General features: G+C 36.5%; 1 protein-coding gene across 1 annotated transcript in view; it reads right to left on the reverse strand.

Annotated features, from left to right (window-relative positions):
• ptpn23b (protein tyrosine phosphatase, non-receptor type 23, b) overlaps nt 1-24,064 on the reverse strand; it is a 39,125-nt gene extending 15,061 nt beyond the window's left edge. Inside the window, exons 1-14 of the mRNA XM_049475549.1 lie at nt 23,843-24,064; nt 20,180-20,254; nt 18,443-18,570; nt 15,825-15,901; nt 15,689-15,738; nt 14,304-14,435; nt 12,595-12,675; nt 10,573-10,692; nt 10,178-10,225; nt 8,798-8,854; nt 7,715-7,773; nt 4,299-4,378; nt 2,419-2,533; nt 441-506 (exon numbers count right to left, since the gene is read on the reverse strand). Of these exons, the coding sequence (XP_049331506.1) occupies nt 441-506; nt 2,419-2,533; nt 4,299-4,378; nt 7,715-7,773; nt 8,798-8,854; nt 10,178-10,225; nt 10,573-10,692; nt 12,595-12,675; nt 14,304-14,435; nt 15,689-15,738; nt 15,825-15,901; nt 18,443-18,570; nt 20,180-20,254; nt 23,843-23,926 (1,172 nt within the window). The 5' untranslated portion in view covers nt 23,927-24,064. The remainder of the gene's footprint in view (nt 1-440; nt 507-2,418; nt 2,534-4,298; nt 4,379-7,714; nt 7,774-8,797; nt 8,855-10,177; nt 10,226-10,572; nt 10,693-12,594; nt 12,676-14,303; nt 14,436-15,688; nt 15,739-15,824; nt 15,902-18,442; nt 18,571-20,179; nt 20,255-23,842) is intronic.
• Nucleotides 24,065-27,401: the final 3,337 nt, after the last annotated feature.

Consider the following 27,401-nt stretch of genomic DNA (forward strand, 5'->3'; position numbering starts at 1 on the left):
AGTGATCTTTTTCATTAAGCGTTTATTTATTTTATTGTTGATGATTATGAAGCTTACAGACAAAAAATACCCAAAAATCAGTGTCTCATAAAACTGTAATATTATATAAGAGCAATTGGTACTTTCCGCAGTGTGGGCAGTGTGCCAAATCCTGCTGGAAAATGAAATCTTTTTCATGAAATTTTTTTATTGGCTGTAAGTTATATGTTCTATAATATATTTTGGTTTGTTTAACTCTTTTTTCTTTGTTCATTGTTTCTTCAAAGTTTGGATTTAGTTGCGTATTAACTGACAATACAGAACATTTTAGAATAATGAAAAAAATATAAAATTATTGTGTGTCCAAACTTTAAACTGGTACTGTATAATTTAAGTTTTTTGGAGATTTTGTACATTGATATGTATGGATATTTAATGTATAATATAATATAATCTCTTACTCTAGGGTCTGGTTCTTCTCGTCAATCTTTGCCATCACTTCACGGAGCATTTTGGCCTTCTCCTCACTGAAAAACACAAAAATATATAAAATAAAAAAATATATAGTGATTTTTCCAGTACAGAATGAGTACAGCCTGTTATTAATGCAGTGTTGCCAGAGGATCCACCAGAATACTGACAATCAGCCTTATACCTTACTCTGAACTTTTTGATGGATATTATGGGCTGTAGATTGTGGGATATCCAAAGTTTTATCAATTTTACATTGAGGAACATTTAGCTCAAATTATTTCACAATTTTTAGGTGCAGTTTTTGGCAGATTGATAAAAAAAAATTAACCTATCTGTTACTGAGAGAATAGCCCTCTATAAAAAAACATCCCTTCTTATACCCCAGTCATGTTAGTTAGGTGTAAATTAAAGCTCCTAAAGCAGCTTTTTAAATTTTATTTAGTACCACTTATTTTTTGGATCATCAAAAAAGATCTTTCAACATCTGATTGTGAATAAAATATATTTTTTTGGTATTATTTCAGTCTGTTTTTATTTACAATTATTCACATTTTGGTCCCAATTTTCACAGATTTTTTGGCTCAAAATTTGGGCACAAGAATAAATGAACTTTTTTTTTCGCTTATATTAAATTTAAATTTAATATTAAATGTTTAAGTTCTAATTATTTAACATAAGGTGAACATTTTAAGTTACATTAGAATACATTCTTAAAATAAGCAAAAAAAAAAATCATCTGTCTGTATGTCTCACTGTCTATCTGTGTCTGTCTGTCTGTCTGTCTGTCTGTCTGTCTGTCCCTATATCTCTCTCTGTTTGTCTGTCTCACTCTCTGTTTCTCTCTTAATCGGTGTCTCTCTCTCTCTATTTCTTTCTATATCTTTGTCTGTCTCTTTCTCAGTCCGTCTTTCTGTCTGTCTCTCTTTAATTCTCTCTCTCTCTCTGTCTGTTTTTACATTAAATTACATTTGGCAGATCCTTTTGTCCAAAGCGACTTACAATAGTCAAGTACAAAAGTAATAGAAGTTAAGGGTAAAACATTTATATAGGGCCTAAAGGAGGTCGAAGGGAAATAAAGGGATAGAGAAGTGAAGGAGGGGAAGAAGGAAATGAGGTTAGAAGTAGTTAGTGTGTTAGAGGTGTTAGGAGAGTAAGTGCTCTTTGAAGAGCTCTGTCTTCAGGAGTTTATTAAAGATAGTGAGAGATTCTCCTGATCTGGTAGTAGAAGGTAGTTAGTTAGAGGTGTTAGGAGAGTAAGTGCTCTTTGAAGAGCTCTGTCTTCAGGAGTTTATTAAAGATAGTGAGAGATTCTCCTGATCTGGTAGTAGAAGGTAGTTAGTTAGAGGTGTAAGGAGAGTAAGTGCTCTTTGAAGAGCTCAGTCTTCAGGAGTTTATTAAAGATAGTGAGAGATTCTCCTGATCTGGTAGTAGAATGTAGTTAGTTAGAGGTGTTAGGAGAGTAAGTGCTCTTTGAAGAGCTCTGTCTTCAGGAGTTTATTAAAGACAGCGAAATAAAGTCTGTCTGTCTCTAAATTTGTGCTGTCTTTAAAAGTATATAATTGCTTTTTTATGCTATTCTGTTATGCCAGTGGCATTTAATAGTCTTAAAATTACAAAAATATCATTTATCGCATTAATTACCGAGACAATATATCGTCCACAATATATTCTTATTGTGACAGGCCTATCGGTAAGTGGATATCGTTCTCATTTATAGTATATTACACATTTAATTTGTTGTTAAAATTTGTGCATTTTAAAAGTTAGACGGATACATTCTTAAAATAAGCAAAATAATCTTTTTATAACGTTTTTTTTTGCAATAAACTCCTTACCTTTACTCTTTACCTTATGAATGTTTGGTGTTTGAATGAATAAACACACCCTAATAAGATTTTTTTGGTGCAGAAAACTAAAAACAATGCTTTGTAAAGTGTACTATGACACATTAAATTAAGTTCTAACCTGTAGAGTGAGGAAGCCTCGTGACTGGCCATTGGAACCAGTTTGGAGAACAGGTCAGGACCGGTGATGCTGAGGTCGGTGGGGGACACGGGGACGGGTTTAACCAGGGAAGCACCTGCACGAATATATCAAAATCTGCATTTAAAACATGAATCCTAACATTTCTGTATTTTACTGTGTAGAGATGGAGAGAAAATGCTGTAAATAAGTAATTAAATACATTTCTGAAGTTGTATTTTGAATATTTAACATTGCTTTATCCACAGTGGGATGTGTGTACCAGAAATACACTACAGAAACTAATATATTACCACCCACAGTGCTGGACAGTGCACTCTTCATTTCTCTGCCTGTCTCTCTCTCTTTCTGTCTGTCTTCCTGTCTGTCTCTCCTTATCTGTCTCTCTCTCTCTGTGTTTCTCTCCTTATTTCTCTCTGTTTGTCTGTCTCTATCCTTTCTCCATCTCTTTCTAGGTCTGTCTCTATCGCTGTCTTCCTGTACGTATCTCTGTCTGTCTGTGTCTCTCTGTCTCAGTCTGTCTTTCTGTTTGTCTCTCTCTCTCTGTCTATCTCAGTCTTTCTGTCTGTCTGTATTTCTATCTGTGTGTCTGTGTATCTCTCAGTCTGCTTCTTTTATCTTTCTCTATCTCTGTCTTTCTGTCTGTTTCAATCGCTCTCTCTATCTCTCTATCCATCAGTCTCTAAGACTTACTGTTTATCTGTGTTTCTCAGTCTGTCTGTGTCTCCCTATTTATCTCTCTGTTTGTCTGTCTCTCTCTATCTCTCTCCATCACTTTCTAAGTCTGTCTCTATCGCACTGTGTCTTTCTGTATGTATGTCTGTCTGTCTCTCTCTCTCTCTCTCTTTCTTTCTCTCTCTGTTTGTCTGTCTGTCTGTGTGTCTCTCTGTCTGTCTCTCTCTCTCTATACCTTTGTGTCTTTGTCTGTCTGTGTCTCTCTCTCTCTCAGCCTGTCTTTATCTCTCTCTCTATCTCTGTCTTTCTGCCCGTCTGTCTGTATGTCTCTGTCTATCTGTTTCTCTCAGTCTCTCCCTATTTCTCTCTCCGTCTGCCTGTCTCTTTCTCTGTTTGTCCGTCTCACTCTCTATTTCTCTCTCAATCTGTCTCCCTCTATTTCTTTCTATATCTTTGTCTGTCTCTTTCTCAGTCTGTCTTTCTGTCTGTCTCTTTAAATCTCTCTCTCTAAGTCTGTCTGTCAGTCTCTATCTCTATTTTTCCCTGTCTGTCTCAATCTCTTTGTCTGTCTCTCTCTGTGTATTTCTCTCTCTTTTTATTTGTCTCCGTATGTGTCTTTATGTCTGTCTCTCTTTGTCTCTTCTCTATTTCACTCACTCTGTTTGTCTCTATCTCTGTCTGTCTGTCTCTCTATCTGTCTATTTGTCTTTCTGTCTGTATCCTCTCCGCCTCTCTCAGTCTGTGTCTTACTCTCTGCGTCTGTTGATCTCTCTGTCTGTCTCTCGCGCTTTTTCTCTCTCCTTATTTCTCTCTCTCTGTCCATTTCTCCTTCTCTCTCTCTCTCTAGGTCCGTTTCTAGCTCTCTTTCTGTCTGTCAGTCTCTCTGTTGTCCGAGTCTGCATCTCTGTCCCTCTCAGTCCATCTTTGTCTGTCTCTCTCTTTCTCTATTTCTCTCTGTCTGTCTCTATCCATCTCTCATTAATCGTTTTGTCTGGTATTTTTCCTGCAGCTGTCTGATACAGTTGCTGTAGTACAGTAAATGCCCTTTACTCCTAGAGTGAATGGACAAACTATGCCTGCCACACTACAATTCCCAGAATGCATGAACAGGTGTCCCAACACTTTTGTCTCTAACACACTGAGATTAGGTTTAACAGCATTTTAAAGACAGACTGAAGCTGATGTACCTTTAACTGCAGAAAGCTTTTCCAGATCCGGGACGGACTCGTGATAGATAAAGTCATTATCCTTTCTAGCAGAGTTAAACCTGGAACAGCAAACACACATTAATATACAGCAATATATATTAAAACAATGTGCAATATTAATTAAGCAGTAGAACACGAGAGGGAGTGTGTTATCTCGAATAACATCACGGCTGTGATTCGGTCGTAGGCACGAGCCGAAGGCGAGTACTGTAGATCATCACAGCCGTGATGTTATTGGTGATAACACACGACCTCGAGTGTTTTATTGCTTTTATACAACAGTTTATTTTTTACTAAATGAATAAAGAAAATAAATCAAAGAACTTTAAGAAATTCAGAATGAATATGCTTTAATATGGACTGAGCCTTCCGCCAAAAAGTAGTTCCACCACAACTGTAACAGAACTGTAACTTAACTATAAAACGGTGTATGGTTCATACAGACCAACACCACGAAAGTTAGCTTGAAATCAAAATTGTGAATAAGTGAAGATGGTAATGTTAGGAGGGTGAAATAATGCTAATACTCTCCTCTCCTGCTCCGTGGAGTCGTCTTCAGGTGAACGCTGCACATTTTTTGAGCATTTCTGCTTGTTTTGCTGGGTGGTGTTGTGGGTTTTAGCTAGCCGGCTGGACTGTGGTTAGGTTAGCGTAGCTTGCTTTATCTCAGCATTAACTTAGCTTAGCCTAGCCTGGCTGGTTAGCGTTCTGGCTGTCAGACGGCAGTAACCAAGCGATTTTCTTTCCCTTTTTTCCACAAAGACAGTCAGCACTGCGGGTGCGAGTGTGCCGTGGTAAAGCGCTAGCCTGTGCTAAGCTAACGCTGCTGCTGATGATTCTAAGCTGTCCTGTGTGTATATACGCTGTTACTCGGCAACACGTCGGCAGAGTGATACAGGTTTAGTGTGAGAAGGCCGTGATGTTATCACATATATCATCACGGCTAGAACACTTCTCAACCAATCAGATTGTGAGGTCGGAACTAAATGTTGTATAATGATTAATTAAGTTCATGTATATTACAGGGATGGACGATCCACATTTTTTAAGTTATGATTCCATTCTGATACAAATTCTAATACAAAATTTCTTTACATTTTTTCTAACTTTATTTTATTACCTATTTACCACCATTATTTAAAAAATGTGATCAAATGTTATTGTTCGTGTTACTAGAAGAGCAAAAAGTATACACAAATACACTGAATTTAAAAGCATTGTAAAGCTAGTTATTTAAAAAAGATTACACCTGGGGTATAATATAAAATGAGATACTTCTCTGCAATTAATTTACTCTGCTGAAGTTTAGGGTTTTTATTGAAAGCATGAAAGAGTGATTCTCATTAGAGCTTAGATCGGGCCCAAAAAATCCGACCGACCCAGCCCGAGCCCGTGCACGTTCTGCCCGAGCCCGACCCAAACCATAAACTGGCTGTTTTCGGGCTGTTTGAATGAGCGAAATATGATCAGAATTATGTTAAGTACAGCTACACACAGTGCTGCAAGTCAAACGCGCAGGAGTTCAGGTGTGAGAGAGAGAGAGAGACAGAGAGAGAGAGAGAGACAGAGAGAGAGACACAGAGAGAGAGAGAAAGAGACACAGAGAGAGAGAAAGAGACACAGAGAGAGAGAGAGAGACACAGAGAGAGAGAGACACAGAGAGAGAGAGAGACACAGAGAGAGAGAGAGAGAGAGAGAGACAGAGAGAGAGAGAACCTGCCCACACTGCAGCCTAATGCAGATAGAGGACGAGATACACTTCCTCCTGAACTGCCCACAGTACCAGACCCTCAGAGAGCCGTACTTTCAGCAGTTTAACAACATCAATCCTGCTTTCCCATCTCTGTCTGACTGTGATAAACTCAGAGTCGTTCTCGGAGAAGAAACTGAGACCATAACAGTATCAGCCAATTACATCTCAGCTCTACATCACCACAGAAATCAGCTTAATCAACAATCTAATCACAACTCTTTATAAATAATTACAACATAGAACACTGTTATTAATATCTTATTCATTTATTTTCTTTTTTATTTATTTATTTATATTTACTTTTATATGTAAGATGTGTTAATGTATATGTGTATGTATGTGTATGTATATTATATGTATTTGATTTTTATTTTTTACCTTTTGTATATTAACTTCTTGTCTCATTGCTTTGGCAAAAGTTGTTAATTGCAATTCATGCCAATAAAGCTTTTTTAAATTGACAAAAAAATTGACAAATTGAGAGAGAGAGAGACAGAGAGAGAAAGAGACACAGAGAGAGAGAGAGACAGAGAGAGAGAGACAGAGAGAGAGAGACAGAGAGAGAGAGACAGAGAGAGAGAGACAGAGAGAGACACAGAGAGACACAGAGAGAGAGAGAGAGACACAGAGAGAGAGAAAGAGACACAGAGAGAGAGAGAGAGAGAGACACAGAGAGAGAGAGAGAGACACAGAGAGAGAGAAAGAGACAGAGAGAGAGAGAGAGACACAGAGAGAGAGAGAGACACAGAGAGGGAGAAACACAGAGAGAGAGAGAGACAGAGAGAGAGACAGAGAGAGAGAGAGGGAGAGAGAGAGACAGTGAGAGAGAGAGAGAGTGAAAGTGATTTCTGGTGTATGAGCTACTCACAGGTAAATGTTCTCACACACTGTATCTCCTGTTTCTCTTTTATCTCCTCGCGTTCATATTCTAGTCCCATACAGAATTCTGCAGCTCTCAGTGTTTTCTGTCGTATTTTGCGGCTAGCGCGAGCGCTTACAACTAACACCGCGGCCGCTGTTGTGCCGAATCCGACTCCGTGCTGAATCTGACTGCCGCTTCCTGGAGTGAATTGGCACAACACCCCCCGCTGTAGAACTATGGGAGTGAAAACAGCTCTTATAAATAATTTTTTTTTTTCACTTTCATTTTTCGTTATTTGGTTCGTTTTCGTTAACAATAATAATTGGTTACTTAGCAACACTGTGATTATCACACCAGAGCTTTATTTAAAATAAAAATATAAATAAAAAACTATTTTCTGGAGCCCGACCCGACCCGAGGAATGAGGTGGTAAATCTCTGCCCGAACCGCCTCGGGTCAGGTCAGGTTCGGGCAGAGAATCTAAGCTCTAATTCTCATGTGAAGCTTTTGCAGCTGCTTATTAGGTTAATTATATGAAAGCCGTAACTCCACCCTCAGTGCGATGCCTTTACTCACACTACAACTGTGTTGTAGTTCTAAAATAGACTAAAATATCTCCAAACAAATGGCATTTTACACAAAACAACAGCTAATTTCACTTACAAGCTGGATCTTCTCCAGCATTGTTAGCATCAAACCTTTCACGTATACTGATACTGGATTGTATATTATACATTTATTTTGTTGTTAAAACTCTTAAATGTGTGCAGTAAGTCTTACTTCCCGCCGATGACGTCCATAGTGAATCTCAGAGCCTCCTGTACAGAGTCTGGCTGATGCTGCAGAAATCCAAACAAGTTAATCAAACCACAGTAAATTAATAAGTTATCTATATTTATAAAACATTTTTTTTCTAGAACATGTCATTTTACAACATAAATTAGATAAATGAATAAAGATACAAAAATAGCAAGAAATAAAATGTAAAATAATCATAAACAAAGCACATAAACTACTAAAAGCAAGAGATTAAACAAAAAAATAGCTTTTAAACATGTATTTGTGTGGTTAATAGAAGAAAACAGAATTAGCAAAATGAGAGAAAAAAAAAGCTTGAAAAAGCTAGATTTTATTTAGCAGGGACCCATTTTAGGCGAGCCGTTAAGCGCACACTACGCAGCTGGATTTAGGGTGTGTCAGTGTGTCTTTGCTATTGTAACGACGGGAAAAGTACACCTTGTTTGACTCGAAATGTAAAGCAAAAGGCATGTGCTCATTTTCTTTAGTTATCCATGAGTGTGGTTAATTAACCAATCAGAGTGTCTCTTACTCATCATTCTCTTTAAGAGTGGATCAGGTGGCCTCTGACGGATTTGGTGGATTGCTATTTTAACGGTGCAGCTACCTGGACGTGTCCAACAAACTCTTCTCAGCAGAGGAAACTGAGCTGCTGGTTGACGCTGTGAAGGAGCTCCAGCAGCTCATTTACGGGAACAGCAATGTTATTTTATTTACTATTCTGTTTATTGTTGATGTAAAAGTTGGGTTTGTGCTGCTGTGTGTTCATGTGTGTGTAATAAGTGGGGGTGTACGCTCGGCACAGCGATGAACGTCTGACTGTTGGCGTCTGTCTAGGTTGTATTCAGTCAGTGGAGCTCCTGTGTTTTCTGTTACCAAGATAAACAAGCAAAACTCCAGAAATGTACCTGAACACACCTCATTTCCAGAACACCACGCCCATCAGTGTTGATGGGGTGTAAGATAGCAATAAGCATCACATCGCACTTTCCGCAGGGTGTAATAGAGTCTCTTTTAATTATGCAATGGCAGAAATTAAGACAGAAACGTGTTAGATGAACTTACCTTGGCCAGCTTGATGGCTTCATTTAGTCTGTCAAGAGCGCCTTGGAAGTACGCAACCTGTAAACACTTTTATATTAATTTATCTAGTTATCACTAATGTGACAAATATCTTATAAAGGACATTATTAGTTTCACTGCATGCAACATACAGTGCTTAAAGACCTTTATTGTGTGTAAAAACATCTAAAAATGAATAATAAACACTTGTGAAATAAATCCTAATAATGCTATATCTTATAAAATGTTCAGCTTGTTTTTTTTAACATTCTGTTACAAAATAGGCGGTTGCTACAGTGTTGCTATGGTATCTGTGGTGCTTGTTATGTTGTTGCTTAAGTGATGCTAGATGGTTGCTAAGGTGTTGCTATGGTATTCATGGTGGTTGCTAGGTGTGGTTGCTATGGTGTGGTTGCTATGGTGTGGTTGCTATGGTGTGGTTGCTATGGTGTGGTTGCTATGGTGTCTGTGGTGGTTGCTAAGTAGTTGCTAGGTGGTTACTAAGGTGTTGCTATGATATCCATGGTGGTTATGTTGCTGCTAAGGTTATGCTAGGTGATTGCTAAGGTGTTGCTTTGGTATCCGTGGTGGTTGCTATATTGTTGCAAAGGTGTTGCCAGATGGTACTTATTATTTGTAATATTTTATTACAAAATAGGCGGTTGCTACGGTGTTGCTATGGTATCTGTGGTGGTTGCTATGTTGTTACTAAGATGATGCTAGGTGGTTGCTAAAATATTGTTATAGTATTCATGGTGATTGCTATGTTGTTGCTAAGGTGTTGCTAGATGGTAGTTAAGGTGTTGCTATGGTATCCATGGTGGTTGCTATATTGTTTCTAAGAGGTTGCTAGGTGGTTACTAAGGTGTTTCTATGGTATCCACAGTGGTTGCTATGTTGTTGCTAAAGTGTTGCTAGGTGGTTGCTAATGTGTTGCTATGGTATCCGTGGTTGTTGTTATGTGGTTGATAAAGTGCTGCTAGGTGGTTGCTAAGGTATCTGTGGTTGTTGCTATGTGGTTGCTATGTTGTTTCTAAGTGGTTGTTCTGTGGTTGATAAAGTGTTGCTTTGGTATCCATGGTGGTTGCTATGTTGTTGCTAAGGTGTTTTGCCAGGTGGTTGCTAATGTGTTGCAATGGTATTTGTTTGCTATGTGGTTGCTATGTTGTTTCTAAATGGTTGTTAAGTGGTTGATAAGGTGTTGCTATGCTGTTGCTAAGTAATGACTTTGCATAAATCAGATTAACAACAAAACGAAACTAAACTGAGTTTTGAAAATGACAGGAGATGAAACTTTGAAACTGCATGAAATGATGGTGTATGATGGTTTGGTTTTGTATCCAGAGCTCCTCATAAACAACGTGATAAAAAACACACACTTACAGCTTCTCCAAATTTCTTCTGTTCCTCAGACTGTTTGCCCATGTGCAACTAAAAACAGTACATGAACAAAAATTTATTAACAAATCTTGCAAAATATTTCAAACCATAAAATATGTTTTTTTATTTTTTTGACGAACAATAACTAATTTATCTAAAGTCTGCACTGTTATCACCCACAATGATAAAATGTGTTAAATACGCAATATATATGTTTTTTCATTAAATAAATAAATAATTTCTTTAAATAAATAAAATGAAATAAAAATTTGCATGAGCGAACTAGCGCCACAAAGCACTTCTATCTTTTTGCGTGTGTGAAAGCTGGTTTTAGTGCATCCCTCTTTGAATAAAGCATGTGCTGTGTATTCTGTGTGTTCTGTGTGTTCTGTACTTACGTAGGTCACTGCACTGAAGTAGCTAATCTTCATATAGATGAGTTTCCTCCACTCCTTCTTCCCAAACGTCCCCTCCGAATTCTCCAACACCCTCACACACTCCTTATAGTACTCACACACCTGTGAGAATAAGATAAGACTTTATTGATCCCCCAAGGGGGAAATTGACTTGTTACAGCATCATTATCATGGCAACGTAACATGAAATTATAGCAACGTATCATGAGATCATCGGTATCATGACAACGTAACATGAAATTATAGCAACGTATCATGACATCATCATTATTAAGGCAACATATCATGAGATCATCGGTATCATGGCAACGTGACGTGATATTATGGCAGCGTATCATGACATCATCATTATTATGGCAACGTATCATGAGATCATCGGTATCGTGACAATGTAACATGAAATTATAGCAACGTATCATGACATCATTATTAAGGCAACGTATCATGAGATCATCGGTATCGTGACAATGTAACATGAAATTATAGCAACGTATCATGAGATCATCATTATTAAGGCAACGTATCATGAGATCATCGGTATTGTGACAACGTAATGTGATATTATAGCAACGTATAATGAGATCATCATTATTAAGGCAACATATCATGAGATCATCGGTATCATGGCAACGTAACATGATATTATAGCAACGTATCATGAGATCATCGGTATCATGACAACGTAACATGAAATTATAGCAACGTATCATGACATCATTATTAAGGCAACAAATCATGAGATCATCGGTATCATGGCAACGTGACGTGATGTTATGGCAACGTGTCATGAGATCATCATTATTATGGCAACATATTATGAGATCATCGGTATCGTGGCAACGTAACATGATATTATAGCAACGTATCATGAGATCATCGGTATCATGACAACGTAACATGAAATTATAGCAACGTATCATGACATCATTATTAAGGCAACAAATCATGAGATCATCGGTATCATGGCAACGTGACGTGATGTTATGGCAACGTGTCATGAGATCATCATTATTATGGCAACGTATTATGAGATCATCGGTATCGTGGCAACGTAACATGATATTATGGCAGCGTATCATGACATCATCGGTATTGTGACAACGTATCATGAGATCATCGGTATCGTGACAATGTAACATGAAATTATAGCAACGTATCATGACATCATTATTAAGGCAACGTATCATGAGATCATCGGTATCGTGACAATGTAACATGAAATTATAGCAACGTATCATGAGATCATCGGTATTGTGACAACGTAATGTGATATTATAGCAACGTATAATGAGATCATCATTATTAAGGCAACATATCATGAGATCATCGGTATCATGGCAACGTGACGTGATGTTATGGCAACGTGTCATGAGATCATCATTATTATGGCAACATATTATGAGATCATCGGTATCGTGGCAACGTAACATGATATTATAGCAACGTATCATGAGATCATCGGTATCATGACAACGTAACATGAAATTATAGCAACGTATCATGACATCATTATTAAGGCAACAAATCATGAGATCATCGGTATCATGGCAACGTGACGTGATGTTATGGCAACGTGTCATGAGATCATCATTATTATGGCAACGTATTATGAGATCATCGGTATCGTGGCAACGTAACATGATATTATGGCAGCGTATCATGACATCATCGGTATTGTGACAACGTATCATGAGATCATCGGTATCGTGACAATGTAACATGAAATTATAGCAACATATCATGAGATCATCGGTATTGTGACAACGTAATGTGATATTATAGCAACGTATAATGAGATCATCATTATTACGGCAACGTATCATGAGATCATCGGTATCGTGGCAACATATTGTGATATAATTTTTATCATGGCAACGTTTAGTGATATTGTTATCATGGTATCATCGTTATGGTAAGATGGCTTGTGATTCACACCCTTAATATACAGTACCGTGTATGTATTTAGTAAGAGGTAACAGGTGGGTAAGAAGGTTAGAAGCACACCTGGGTACAGATGCGAGCGATCAGGACGCTCTTCCTGTTGTCCAACAGAGTTTTCTCAAGCAGACACTCCTGCGCCTGAGCCTGCAGAACAAACAGCAGGAAACACAAGATTAACAAAACATCAACACTGGACCATAGACTGTGTATAGCTGGACAGAGCATCGTCTCTCAAAAGTGACGCCACCACAGGTCGGGCGCCCCCTGCTGTTCGGTTGCAGAAAGCTGTGTAACTCCACCCATCCCCATAGGTTTCAATGGCAAAACAGACAAAATTCAATCACGTTTTTTTCGAATATACTGTAATTCTACCTCCATTATTTAAATGCAGCAGCTAGTGTAACCTCTGCTTATATTGTAAATTTTTATATCCCCACAGAATTTGTTTTTTAAAACGTTATTCAGCTCTATTCTAAAAGGTGTGGTTATTTTAAAAGGGCTGGTTATGGGCAGGACCTATAACAGACCGTCAGCTCCGCTCTGCTCCGCTCTACAGCCTGTGACCTCAAGGCAGCCCTCAGGGGCGGGGTTATTCAAATGAGGCTGTCTCGGCATAGTTTTATATCAATGATTTTTAAAGAGGACATAGTATACATCTCTTTTTTACACAAGTTAGTATAGGTCTATGTTCTATACAAAACATTTTAATTAGAGCTTAGATTCTCTGCCCGAGGTCCAAGCCGAACTCGTGTTGGGTCGGGTCGAGATTTCCCAGCACTTTCCTCGGGCCAGGTCGGGTCGGGCTCTGTTTTTTAAAGCGGTTTTTATTTTATACAAAGCTATTGCGTAATAATCATAAAATAGTAACGTGACAAATCAAACTGTTTTTAAAAATAATAATAAAATACAGCATGCAGCTCTAGAACTGCAGTGAGCACTGCGCTCACGTCAGCTCCACCGCATCTCCGCATTACACACTGGACCTGCAGCGCTGCGTGAAGCTAAACCAACAAAATGGATCCTTCTGAAGTGAGGAGAAAAATTACATTGTGAGCTACAGTAACTTTGGCCCAATGCGAGGGAAAGTCAGAGGTATGGAGCTCTGTTAAGTAAGTTGTTGATAGTAATAACGCGTGTGTCCCTTCATAACGCATGTGTTAACTCAGCATGCTCCCAGCATTCCACAGCTAAAAGCCTTATTGTTGCGTAGCCTTATTGCTGTTTTCATGTTTTGTATTTAGGTTAAATGCTTAAAATAAAAACAAGCATTTGTTCCAAAAGTATTTTATATCCTAAAACATTGTTATTTTATTACAGTAGAAGAAAGTCACTGTAATTTTTTTTTTTATTATTGTTCTTGGTCTATTTCAGTTTAATGAGTTTTTTGCTATAGGCTATATGTTTTAAAAATATTATGTTTCTATTTCTGAACACTGTTAATTATATTAGAGCAGACGGGGAGATTGGTTCTTCATAAACATTTTTATTAAATGTTAGTTTAGTTATGCGCTTCTTTAGTGTTGCAATGTTAATTAACATCATTCTGAACAGATTTCACTCAATGTTTTTTAAAAAGCTCAGTTTTAGAGCTCTACTTAGTTAAAAAAAAATGTGACGTTTAATTCAGGCTCAGGCTCGGGCTCAAAAGGACAGTTTATGGGGAGGGTTGGGTTGGGGTAGAACGTGCATGGCCTTGGGTTGGGTCGGGCTGGATTTTTTGTGCTAAGCGCTAATGTTCATGACGTTGAGTGTATGAGTGTGTGTGAGTTTACCAGCATGAGGCTGATGTTGATGGACAGCGCCTGGTGGCTTATATCAGAGCTGTAGTTGAAGTTGTAATGGTCTCTGATGTAGGTGAAGGCTCCAGCAGAGCACTGGAAATGGGTACAGGACGTCTTCATCCCCTACACACACACACACACACACACACACACACACACAATGTTTTAACTGTTTTAATAGTTTATCCTTTCTCTTATTTTTACTTTTTATTTATTTATTTTATCTGTCTTATGATCTTGGTTCATTATAATTCATTTGTACCATTTTGTATCATGATCATTTTATTTTATCACTTCCTTTTACTGTGATTATTTTTTTGTTAGTTTGGATGAATTTAGTATAAATCTACAGTGCAGATAGTGCTGTACGATATGACGATAAATATCGCGGGGACGATGGAAAACTGTTTATCGTGCTACTTACATTTCGTTTCGTTTCTACAGTAATTTCATCAATTATTCATGCACATCTGTGTGTTCACTATTTCGTTTTGCTCTTTTAGAATTCGTTATATTATATTTCTTTTAGCATTTTGAGCTTAGTTTAGTTGGTTATTTTCCTATTTTATATCTATTTTTCTGTTTGTATTAAATGTTGTTATTAGCTTATTAGCTTCTAGCTTGTTGCTGCCTTCTTTGTTATTTAGCATACAGAACTTCTCAATGGTCTTTTAAATGAATGTTGATTTATTCATTTAATAGCTGTATCTAACTATTTTAAGACAGACAGACACTGTGTGATTTTTTTAATCAGGTGCGGAGAGCTCATCCGCATGTTTGAAGGGTTTGTCCTGTAGGAAAACACACGCTGTGATGTAGTCATCTGTTTTTTTTAATACTATTTTTATTTTATATAAATCTATGGCATGCTAACCACCATATAGCTAAGTAACCAAGAATTATTTTTAACGAAAATGAACAAAATAACGAAAACTGAAAGTGAAAGTTCTCCTTAACTGAAACTAAAAAAAAAAAACGGTAATTAAAAGAAAAAACTAAAACGAACTGAAATTTCAGATTGAATACCCTCATTTTTGTGTTTGTTAATTTATTTATAAATAAATATAATAAGTAAGTAAGCAATTATATTATTTTGTCATATTTTTCTAAGAATAATTAAAAAAAAAAAACTAAAATTGGTATATCATAATATATCTCGTTATCATGATATAAAAAATTCCATATCGTGATATAGGATTTTTCCCCATATCGCCCAGCACTAGTGCAAAACATTTATTTATATATATATATATAAACAAAAAAAACACTGAATTTAAGGTGTGTCCAAACTTTTGACTGGTACTGCATGTTCCATTACACCCCAGGTAGCAACACAGCCTTTGCCTTTTCAAAATAATAATAAATGGAATTCTCACCTCTTCAGACACCCTGTTGTCCATAGCTCCCAGTAAAGAATGTAAAGCACCTGCAAAACAACAGGATTTAACCTCTGTGCTCCACTTTATATAATCTGTGTATTTATGTGTTATTAAAGGTCACAGTGTGTCTTACCCAGGTTATAGAGAACACAGGCCTGTTCATAACTGATGTCCTCATGTGTGATCTGCTTCCCTGAGAAGATATCTGTCCTGTAGTGAAGAGAAACAGGTGGATAAATAACAAGTAATAATAATATACAAAAATAAATAATAATATTTGTTATTAATTGCATTCTAAAGTAGGGCCACAGCTAGTGCGGTCACGATACCAAAATTATGACTTTACAATACCTGCCTAAATACACAGCAGAGACTAATGGAACAACAGAAGAATTTTGTATTATTAATAAAATATTTAGTATTATTAATAACTGCAAGTGTCACTTAACTGTGGTTAGTGAGACCTGCAATAATTTAAATGTTGTTTTTTTGTTCTTTTGTTCAAAAACAAAAGAAATAAATAAATAAATGATATGTAAATATATAAATTATATGTATATATAAAGAGTTTGATTCCAAAACGCGATAAACGCCGTTTAAAAAAAAAAAATGAGTTAGAGCCAGAATCAGAATGTTGTGTGAACACTCTTGAAAAGCCAATATTTTTTTTAGTCAAAACGCCACATCCGCCGTGTAATACTGCCCTGCTTTCTCTCTTTCTTTCCAAAACGCAACAAACGCCAGACGTCTTGATTTCCCGCAGAACGCCACATCTCCCCTCATCCAATCACAGTGCAGTATTCCACGAGCTATCTAATGTAAACATCATAGCACGCACCCTGTTGAGCGTGCCGGTATTTCGTGTAGCCTACTTTCACTTTCGTTTTTCACTCTCAAAGTCTGCGAAAATGAGCGGGTTTGATGGTATAGAGGAGCCTGTTCGTGAAGCAGTTATTGGAAAAAAGAGAAAGGCATCAAAAAAGTCTCATGTACCTGAAAAGGTAAAGAAAATGAGGCATTCAGGAGGGGGGGAAATACCGGCTGTCATCTGCAGTTCACACACACACACACACACACACACACACACACACTATAAAACACCACACTACACTACACTACACCACACTACACTACACTACAGCACATGAATGTAACGTGATTTTGGGGATTTTATTGTCTTAATGTCTTGTTCGTTAATGAAATTTTGCACTTTTTCGAAAATAAATTTTTTGAAATTTGTGTTTTTGGCCCAATGGAAAACTATTATATTCAGATGTACAATTTACTGTTATTTATTATTGTATTTTGCACGTTTTCAGTCAAAAAAAATGTTCTATTGATGCCAAAGGATATATAAGACATTTTGAAAAAAAAAAAACATGGCATGGATTTATTGCGTTTTGCAAAAAACGTTTTTTTTTTAAATATATTTTTACATATTAAAATCTTGATTTGATTTTTTTGTGTTATTTTAACCGTAGTATGGTATTTGATAGTTTGAAACAGAAAACGGTGGTTTTCAGCCTACCACTTTCTTGCTAAAGAAAACCCTTTTTTACTCAAACTGATAAAAATGGATTTATAGCGTTTTGGAACCAAACTCTTCATGTATACACTCTGAAATATTGCAATATTATTTTAGGGGCATATTGCCCACCCCTACTTCAATGCTGTTGAAACAGAAATGCAGTTGGCAGCTTAGTCTGTGTCAACAAAAGTGCCCAAACACAACAAATTACATATTTATTCACTAAATATCAGAACTTTCCACATTTTAACACCTTCTAAGCATTTAAAGGACAATCAGATCCACATTCAGTTGTTTGTTTGTTTTATAGCGACAAAGGACAGAAATACAAAGAAATATTTTTTTTGATATTTGTTAATTGTTTACCGTAATTTTCGCACTATAAGACGCACCAGGGTTATAAGGCGCATTATGCAACACTAGTAAGGACCAGGGGTGTCGCCATGTTTTCCTTCTAATTCAGCAGGTGTCGCTGCTGGAGAGGGCGAGACCTGTAAAGCTAAGCTAAGCTAAGCTAAGTAAACAAAACTGTAAATTCTTAAAAAAAAAAAAAAAAAAAAAAAACATTTATTTTTAAAGTCAAACGAGCTCTGGATGTTAATCTACACAGACTTATCTCCTGTAAACTAATGCTGCCTGACAGCACTACACTGAGAAACCCTGAGTGTTCCGGTAAGCCATGGTGATTTCAGCTAGCGGTTCGTCCAACGTAGCTTGTTTTAACACAGTAAACACGCAGGATACAGTCCAATATACTCACCTCTGAAAGAGCTAGCACTTAGCGTGTAATGCTAATGCTGCTCCAGCAGTGCTAGCCAGGGTTGGCTGCATGCTACAACAGTCTGATAATACTCATCTCTGAACGGCGAAAGAGCTAGCGCTGTGGTTAGCGGCTAATGCTTATGCTGCTCCAGCAGTGCTAGCCGGGGTTGGCTGCATGCTACAACAGTCTGATAATTCTTCCCTCTGAATTGGAAGAGCTAGCGCTTAGTGTGGTTAGCGGCTAATGCTAATACTGCTCCAGCCTTAGTGCTGGAGAACTAAACTGAAACTCCTGTATAATACATATATGTATAATTCAGTGGAGTGGCTTTACTGCTCCTTAATACCTGACTGGTAGAATTCATATATAAGGAGCACTGATGATTTTTGGGAAAATTAAATTCTAATAAGTGCACCAAATAGTCCAAAAAATACAGTAGTTTGGTCTCTATGGTACGCACCACGTCACTGGTACCGCTGCTTCCTGTCCTTTAGCCATGGGGACTCTGCTCTGTAGAAAGTGCAGCTGACCGAAGTATTTCCGGAGCATGTTGCAGCCCTCAAAATCCCGCGGCACGTTCACCACATTCTGTTACACAGAGAGAAATATCAGATTATTATAAAGATCATTAAAAGTTCTGCATCGTAGATTAATACTAAACTCATCTGCAGGATTTCAGGCTTTCAGTTAACAGCTGTGCTGAACTCATCAAGAGTTAATTACTTGAATTTCTTGTCTCTTAATAAAGTGTTTGAGAGCATCAGTTAAAGTAAAGTAGTGAAGAGGTAGAGTTACAGGTATACAGTGAATAGTGAATATTTGAGTAATGTTCTAATCCAGATTATGAGAAGAAACAACTACTCAACCAAGTAAAGAAAAAATTACTTTAAGAAAAAATTAAGGTCAGTCAAACAATCTGAAAAGAAGAATTTTAAGTACTTTAAAAGTATCCTCAAGTGCAGTCACCACAAAAAAACATCAACAACAGAATAATGATGAAACTGGCACTCATCAGGACCACCCCAGGAAAGGATGAGCAAGAGTCTCAGAAACTGAAGGATTTTGGTTTGTTTAACATTTTTAAGTTGATGCATGATTTCAGTAAAAAATAATTTAAAAATAATTGCTTGTATGCTTGTAAAAAAAAAAAAGAAATTGCTTGTAAACACAATGTAACAATGAAATAAATACAAATAAACATGATAGATAGATAGATAGATAGATAGATAGATAGATAGATAGATAGATAGATAGATAGATAGATAGATAGATAGATAGATAGATAGATAGATAGATAGATAGAAGGTCGAAGGGTAATAATGGGATAGAGAAGTGAAGGAGGGGGAGAAGGAAATGAGGTTAGAAGTAGTTAGTGTGTTAGAGGTGTTAGGAGAGTAAGTGCTCTTTGAAGAGCTCTGTCTTCAGGAGTTTATTAAAGATAGTGAGAGATTCTCCTGATCTGGTAGTAGAAGGTAGTTAGTTAGAGGTGTTAGGAGAGTAATGCTCTTTGAAGAGCTCTGTCTTCAGGAGTATATTAAAGATAGTGAGAGATTCTCCTGATCTGGTAGTAGAAGGTAGTTAGTTAGAGGTGTTAGGAGAGTAATGCTCTTTGAAGAGCTCTGTCTTCAGGAGTTTATTAAAGATAGTGAGAGATTCTCCTGATCTGGTAGTAGAAGGTAGTTAGTTAGAGGTGTTAGGAGAGTAAGAGCTCTTTGAAGAGCTCGGTCTTCAGGAGTTTATTAAAGATAGTGAGAGATTCTCCTGATCTGGTAGTAGAAGGCATAAAGTGAGGATAACTGATGTCAGCCATGCAGAAAGTGCAAATACACAGTTATATAATAATTTAAATTTAGCAGTGCAAAAGATACGTAAACAGTAGATGAGTGAACTAGTGAATGAACTACTAGTGCAAAATATGGTAACTACTAATAATATATTATTATATTATTAGTATTTTGATAACTACTACTAATATATATATTAATATATTTGAGGAGATGTTTAATGGTTAATTATATTAATAATATTTGTATTATTTTTATTTTTTGTGTTCTTCTGAGCAATAACATAGCGTTTAAATATAAATGTACACATGCCTAAACCGATTTACAGTACTGAATTCACCATAGATGGATAAAAACTTACTTTACTAACTCCAAACTTTAATAAAATTGTAAATTAATTGTTATGAACTCACGTGTCGGAGGTGCTCCAGCTTCTTCAGGGCTTCAGTGTAGTTCTCTGGGTTTTCACCATAACTCCTCTGGATGTACTAAATACAATGACACAGAGCAGACACATTTACACCCAATCCCACTTCCAGTTTGTAGCCCTACAACTTGTTTTCAAGTGTTTTTAAGGTGAAATCCTTTAAGAACCTGCAGGTGACCCTGCTGAGCTCCTTGACTTCAATTCATTTTAAAGCATAGTATGTCTTCAGAAAGGGGGCAGGTGGTGCATCAAGTAATTATTGTAGTCCAAACCTTAATTTATCTGTAATGGGATTTTATTATTTTATTTTATTTGGCAAAACAAGCTAACACACTCGAGTGATGCTAGCACAGCTCTGAGGAGTTAAACGCTTGTCTCGCTCTGTGAGAACAGCACTTTATCTGAGGAGCTCCTGCTGCTGTTCCTCACTGTTTGAGCGTTTTTATCAGAGTAAAACAAACAAAAAAAAAAAAACAGCAAACAACCAAAGCTTTCGCAATTATTCACTCAGAAAAGAGATAGATGGAACTGTGCAATCGATCCCCAGCTCAGAAAAAGGTTCGTCTCGTCCCCTAGCACAAAGGAAAAAACTCCCTAAAACTCTGGATACAAGATGCAAAAAAACTTTAAGGGCAGAAACTATAGCCCAGGGGTGTCCAAACTTTTTTTTGTTGGGGGCCAGAAGGAGAAATATATTTGAAGTCACGGGCCACAGACTCTGTAATAAAATAAATAATGAAATATACCACTTTAAATATTACATTTTCCTGATTACTTTCATTTACACATCATTTTACTTGACTCACTATCTTTATCTTTGACAGTGTTGTGTAAACTAAGATTTTTCAAATTGATGTTTCATTTCATGATGTCTCTTAATATTAAACTCATTAATTATGGCAACTTTTAGACTCTTTGCCCTGTTTTTCTGCGCTAAAACTGCGCACTCTCTCCGCTTTTAGGCTCGTTTGCCCGTTTTTCTGTGCTACAACTGAGCACCCTCTCCGTTTTTAGACTCTTTGGCCCGTTTTTCTGCGCTAAAACGGCGCACTCTCTCCGCTTTTAGGCTCGTTTGCAAACTTTGAATCTCACATTATAAAAACCTGCTTAACAGCGGGCCAACTTTCATTCTATTTCTAAAATACCTCGCGGGCCGCTCCATAAAAGGAAACGGGCCGCAAATGGCCCGCGGGCCGTAGTATGGACACCCCTGCTATAGCCCTTTAAAATATAGTAATACTGCAGCTTAAAGAATAATTCAAAGATATAAAAGGATAATGCATTCCGAACTGAATGACGTTGTTGACTGGAGAACCAAGCTGGTGATTCTGTATCTACTGTAACTGTAGATTAACCCTTATTTATACACAGAAATAAAAGGAATCCGGGGGATGACCAATCTATGACCAAATGACACAATTTTACAAACCAATCAGCGTGACTCTACCCACGTACGTGATACGTGAGAATTACTAATCTGCAGTGTGAAACCAAAACTAAACGAACCAGACTAAATAAAATACAGAATACAAATGTACCACGCATCAACCTCAGTGTTTTTACTCAATCACGCTACTACTTGTCTACTACTACAGTTTTCCACAGTAATCAGTTTCACTTCCTTACAGTTATTTACAGTTCCATACGCCTGTCTGTTTTTAATGCAGGAGTGTAAATGTTTATAAAAGCTCCTAAATCTGTCTCCTGTCTCACTTCCTCCTCCACTTCCTGTTTACCACAGACCTTTTAAACTTTATCTACTCTATCAAACATATATAAATATCCTCACAGTTAACAAAGGCTGCCTTTCTGAACCATTAATCACACAGCAAAGGGACATTTACAGCCAGAAAGATTTTAGAAATTAATGGTATTGCAAATATAGTAACAGAATAGGATTTTTTTTTTTTTTTTTTTTTTTTTTACACAAAATCACTCTTACATAAAGATAAGGATCTCACAGCTCTATTCTTACCAGATACCGTCCCTTCCCTTTCAGAACAAGCCATTTAAGGGCTACTGCAGTTTAAGGGCTCCAGATCCCTCCCTCAGACAAAGTCCACTGGCTAATCCTTTTTGAGGTTCTCAACCAAAAGCTAAGCGTTTTGATCTAAGCTTTTGTTACTTGATGGTGAATAATTTGATCAGTACATGTACTGGTATTAAAAGGTACTGCTATTAAGGGTTACTGAGGAAAAAAATCCAAATTTATACCTGCATGTTACCTGTGTAAGATGATATGTAACATCATTTGTAAGGCATTCAAATTAAGTACACTACTAAACTTAGCCGGGAGTGAACATTTGTCTATCAAAACAGTCTGAAAGTGACCAGCTGGTTAAAATAGACCATAAATGACTGGGACACTTAGGGACCACTGGGACCAACCTAGGCCTACCTGCTAAATTTCTCAGTTTTCCCAATATTTACCTTAAAAACTCCATCATATATCTGATCAGTGACTGAGGATCACCAGATTGTTGATTATTTTCCACAGTTTTTTTTCTCTGTTATTTTCTCTGGTACACACAATGGAAATAAAAATATATACAACAAAACATGTGTAATTGCAAAAATTGTCTGGGAGAAATACCTGTAAAATAAATAAAGAGATGCCAACACCTTCGGCTATGACTGCATAACTCTATAGTGGGAATAGGCTAGTGGTGATTAATAGCAAAATTTAACCATTTTAATGATTGTTTATGTCCTTTAAAACACATATTCTCTCCTTACTCCTGTAACTCTGTGTTCTTTAATAAATAAGCGTATTTATTCCGTATTTAAACGCTATTTATTTGCCAGCAGTGGATCTTCCAGCTCTCCATCGCAGATCTCACCTGTTTAGAAGCAAATTTCTGCAGCTTGGGGAAAACATCTTCCACTAACTCACAATTATAGTAATTATTATGAGATAACGTCATAATTGTTAGATACTAAGTCATAATTAAAAGATGGTAAGTCATAATTACAAGATGGTTGGTCAATTAAAAGATGGTAAGTCAAAATTATAAAATAGTATGTCATCATTATGAGGTACTAAGTCATAATTATGAGATGGTTAGTCATAATTATTAGATTTTACGTTATAATTATGATATACTAAGTCAGAATTATGAGATATTACATTATAACTATGAGACACTAAGTGATAATTATGAGATGGTTAGACATAATTATTAGAAACTACATTAAAATTAAGAGATGTGATAATGAGATACTAAGTTAAAATTAAGAGATAGTAAGTCATAATTATGAGATGGTAAGTCACAATTATGAGATACTAAGTCTGCGGGAATTATCTCATATTTATCATAATATCTCATAATAATGACGTAGTGGAGGACCCTAAATAGCAGAAATTTGTAAAACAAAACACGTACCTGCCATAATTTTCTGGGAGAAATACTGTATAACCCTATAGCTATAATCTCTATAGTATGAATAATTAGGGCTAATTAGAGGTTATTAATAACAATAATTAACTAATTTAACTATTTTTTCTGCTCTTTAAAACACGAAAGCTACCTTAAATCCTTTAAATACCGTGTATAACTGTGTGTTTTAGTGAATAAATGTGTTTATTTTGTGTTAATTCGCTGTTTTCGGGTCAGCGGTGGATCCTGCGCCTCCTCACCGCAGATCTCACCTGTTTGGCGGCGTGGCTGAACGGAAACTCCCCGGCGTCTTTCAGCTCCAGCCAAATCATTGGCATCCGCGGAACGGCCTCCATAACTGCCGAAACACTTCTTAAAACACACAAACTAACTTTTATTCGCTGTCATTTATAATAACTGATAAAAACAAAGACTTTAATCTCTGTTTAGAACTGGAAACTCCTCCCGTCCGCTCCTTCCGTCTCTACGTACGCTTACGTAAGGAGTGTTGCGCCTGGGATTATGGGTAATGTAGTTTTAGCTAGTTTTATTGGTCCCCATGTAATTAATGCCATTTATTAATGCGAAAAAATACGATTTTTATTTTTTATTTTATATTTTTAATTAAGCATTTACTGTCACATCGAGTGAAAAACTTGGGTGCAGATTCCCACTAGTATGCAGAGAACAATATTTACAACATAGAGTAGAATAAATAAAATAAAACAAAACAGAAAAAACAATGAACTTATAAATACACACAGTAATTTAAACTATATATGGTATTGCAATGTAGATGTAATGTAAAAATATAACAGAATATGTAAATATTACAACGCTATATACATGTGGAAACGACCTAAAGTATGTGTGTGGAAGTGTGGAGGGATTCTGATCTTTTTCTAAACCCTTCCAAACATTTTATTGGATATATTTGATGCCAGAGATCATTTAGATTAGATATATTGATGTTTTAGTGCTTTATTCTCTGAAATAATCAGCTGGTAGACTTTTTGGTTTAACACTAGAGGGCAACACTTGCTTAATTTTCAGAGCTGCATTATTATAGTCCTCTCAAACCCACTGTAGAACTCTGCAGGGAAATCCTTAATCCTCCTGAGCTTCTTACTTTGTTTTCAAAGCGCTATTAATCAGATATCTGACATCCTGCTCTCTTCAGATAATCTCTGCTTTAATGCTGAGTGGGAAGAATTTTACCACTGATTCAACTGAAGCACTGTTTCATCTACCAACACTGTTTCATCTACCAACAGTAGGGCCTGGTATAATTTACACTAGAGTAGACTACTAGATTTATAACATAAAACGTAAAAAATATCCTTATATCAGACGATATTTAAATAGCCTCAAACACTGATCAGAAAATACTCCAGTATTAAACAGTAGGATATTTGGATATAGCCTCAAACACTGATCAGATAATACTCCAGTATTAAACAGTAGTATATTTGGATATAGCCTCAAACACTGATCAGAAAATACTCCAGTATTAAATAGTAAGATATTTGGATATGGCTCAAAAAGTGATCAGATAATACTCCAGTATTAAACAGTAGTATATTTGGATATAGCCTCAAACACTGATCAGAAAATACTCCAGTATTAAACAGTAGGATATTTGGATATAGCCTCAATCAATTATCAGATAATACTCCAGTATTAAACAATAGGATATTTGGATATAGCCTCAATCAATTATCAGATAATACTCCAGTATTAAACAATAGGATATTTGGTTATAGCCTCAAACACTGTTCAGAAAATACTCCAGTATTAAACAGTAGGATATGTGGATATAGCCTCAAACAATGATCAGAAAATATTCCAGTATTAAACAGTAGGATATTTGGATATAGCCTCAAACACTGATCAGATAATATCCCAGTATTAAAACGGCAGTAGGATATTTAGATATAGCCTCAAACACTGATCAGATAATACCCCAGTATTAAACTGTAGGATATTTTGATATAGCCTCAAACACTGATCAGATAATACTCCAGTATTAAACAGTAGGATATTTAGATATAGCCTCAAACACTGATCAGATAATACCCCAGTATTAAACTGTAGGATATTTTGATATAGCCTCAAACACTGATCAGATAATACTCCAGTATTAAACAGTAGGATCAAACACTTATCAGAAAATACTTTAATATTAAACAGTAGGATATTTGGATATAGCCTCAAACACTAATCAGAAAATACTCCAGTATTAAAACAACAGTAGGATATTTGGTTATAGCATCAAACACTGATCAGATAATACTCCAGTTTTAAACAATACAATATTTGGATATAGCCTCAAACACTGATCAGAAAATACTCCAGTATTAAATAGTAGTATATTTGGATATAGCCTCAAACACTTACAGGGAAAATACTCCAGTACTAAACAGTAGGATATTTGGATATAGCCTCAAACACTCACAGTTATTCTCTTATTATTTCTAAGCTCATAAAGCTGAGGCAGTGTTGAAAACAGATGTTGGATGCTGATTAAAGTCTTTTGATCAGACTCTTCCCCCCACATGGAGCAGATGGACGTCCTCTTTAGGAGATAATACTCCATCCTGTCAACACATCATCAGTTTTAAACACAGCAGAAGACAGGTGCTAATGAAATTATTCATGCTTCACCACAGTGAGACCAATGTGGAAATAAATGTGGACCCAAGTGGTTTATACTGGTCTGGCACTGGGATTAGCCTGGGATTCACTACAGAACTTTACAAGTAGGAGCAGATGATACACAGACTTATTACACCACACAACTTTTTTTTTACTGATTTTTATTCAATATATTTTATATATATATATATTTATTCAGTATAAAGTGGGTAAATGTATTTTATTAAGATTTTAAGAAGTGTGCAAAAAATCCTGTTAAAAGTCTTCACTTAATTGTTTAAGAGTCAATCCAGCTGTGTGTAATTTAGTCTCAGTATAAATACAGCTGTTCTGTGAAGAAAGCCTCAGTGGTTTGTAAGTGAACACTAGTGAACAAACAGCATCATGACGACCAAGTAGAAACTCAGCAGGCAGGTCAGAGATAAAGTTGTGGAGAAGAAGTTTAAAGCATGGTTAGATTATAAAAACATATCCCAAGGATTTTTACTTTCTGGAGCTGGACTATACCCACCTCTGCGTGTGAGTAACTACAGGTTTAAATAGGATCTCCGGTGGATTTGGCGTTTTACAGAGACTCTAGCACTTAGCAGAGCATTACACATGTTATAAAGTAACATATGACATTGCAAAGACTGTTGTTATTTAGGGGTGGGTAATGTATCGTCACTGATTTCCCAGTTTGATGCGATTCCGATTCACAAAGTCCCAATTCGATTAATCGATTCAAAATCGATTAATTTAGGAAAATTTCAGTTTCGAAAAAGTTTAGCATACCGGCTGCGTGTGAGGCTTGGAAACCCGGGGAACCGATCATTTGGCTAACGGTTAAGGCAGCCAGTCAGGTTTTACTTTAAATAAAGTACAGTCGAAAACAACACTGGAAAACATCTTAAAACATTGTTAAATGTATAAGTTTAATAAACACATGCAAAAGTGAGTGAAAATACAGAATAAAATTGCTTACATTTTTACAGAAACTCCCCGCACTCCTGAGCATCGTCTCTCGTGCTCCAGCTCACACCAGCCAGAGGGCGGCGCTCTTTCTAAAGATCGATTTGGGTTTATATGAATCGATATCAGATAATTCAAATAAAGATTGATTTAAATCGAAGAATACATTTTTTAAACACACCCCTCGTGTTATTAGTGTAAAAATGTCTTAATTTTAAAACATTT

This window comes from Astyanax mexicanus, chromosome 3, assembly GCF_023375975.1.
Source record: "Astyanax mexicanus isolate ESR-SI-001 chromosome 3, AstMex3_surface, whole genome shotgun sequence".
In the NCBI taxonomy this organism is placed as follows: Eukaryota; Metazoa; Chordata; class Actinopteri; order Characiformes; family Acestrorhamphidae; genus Astyanax; species Astyanax mexicanus.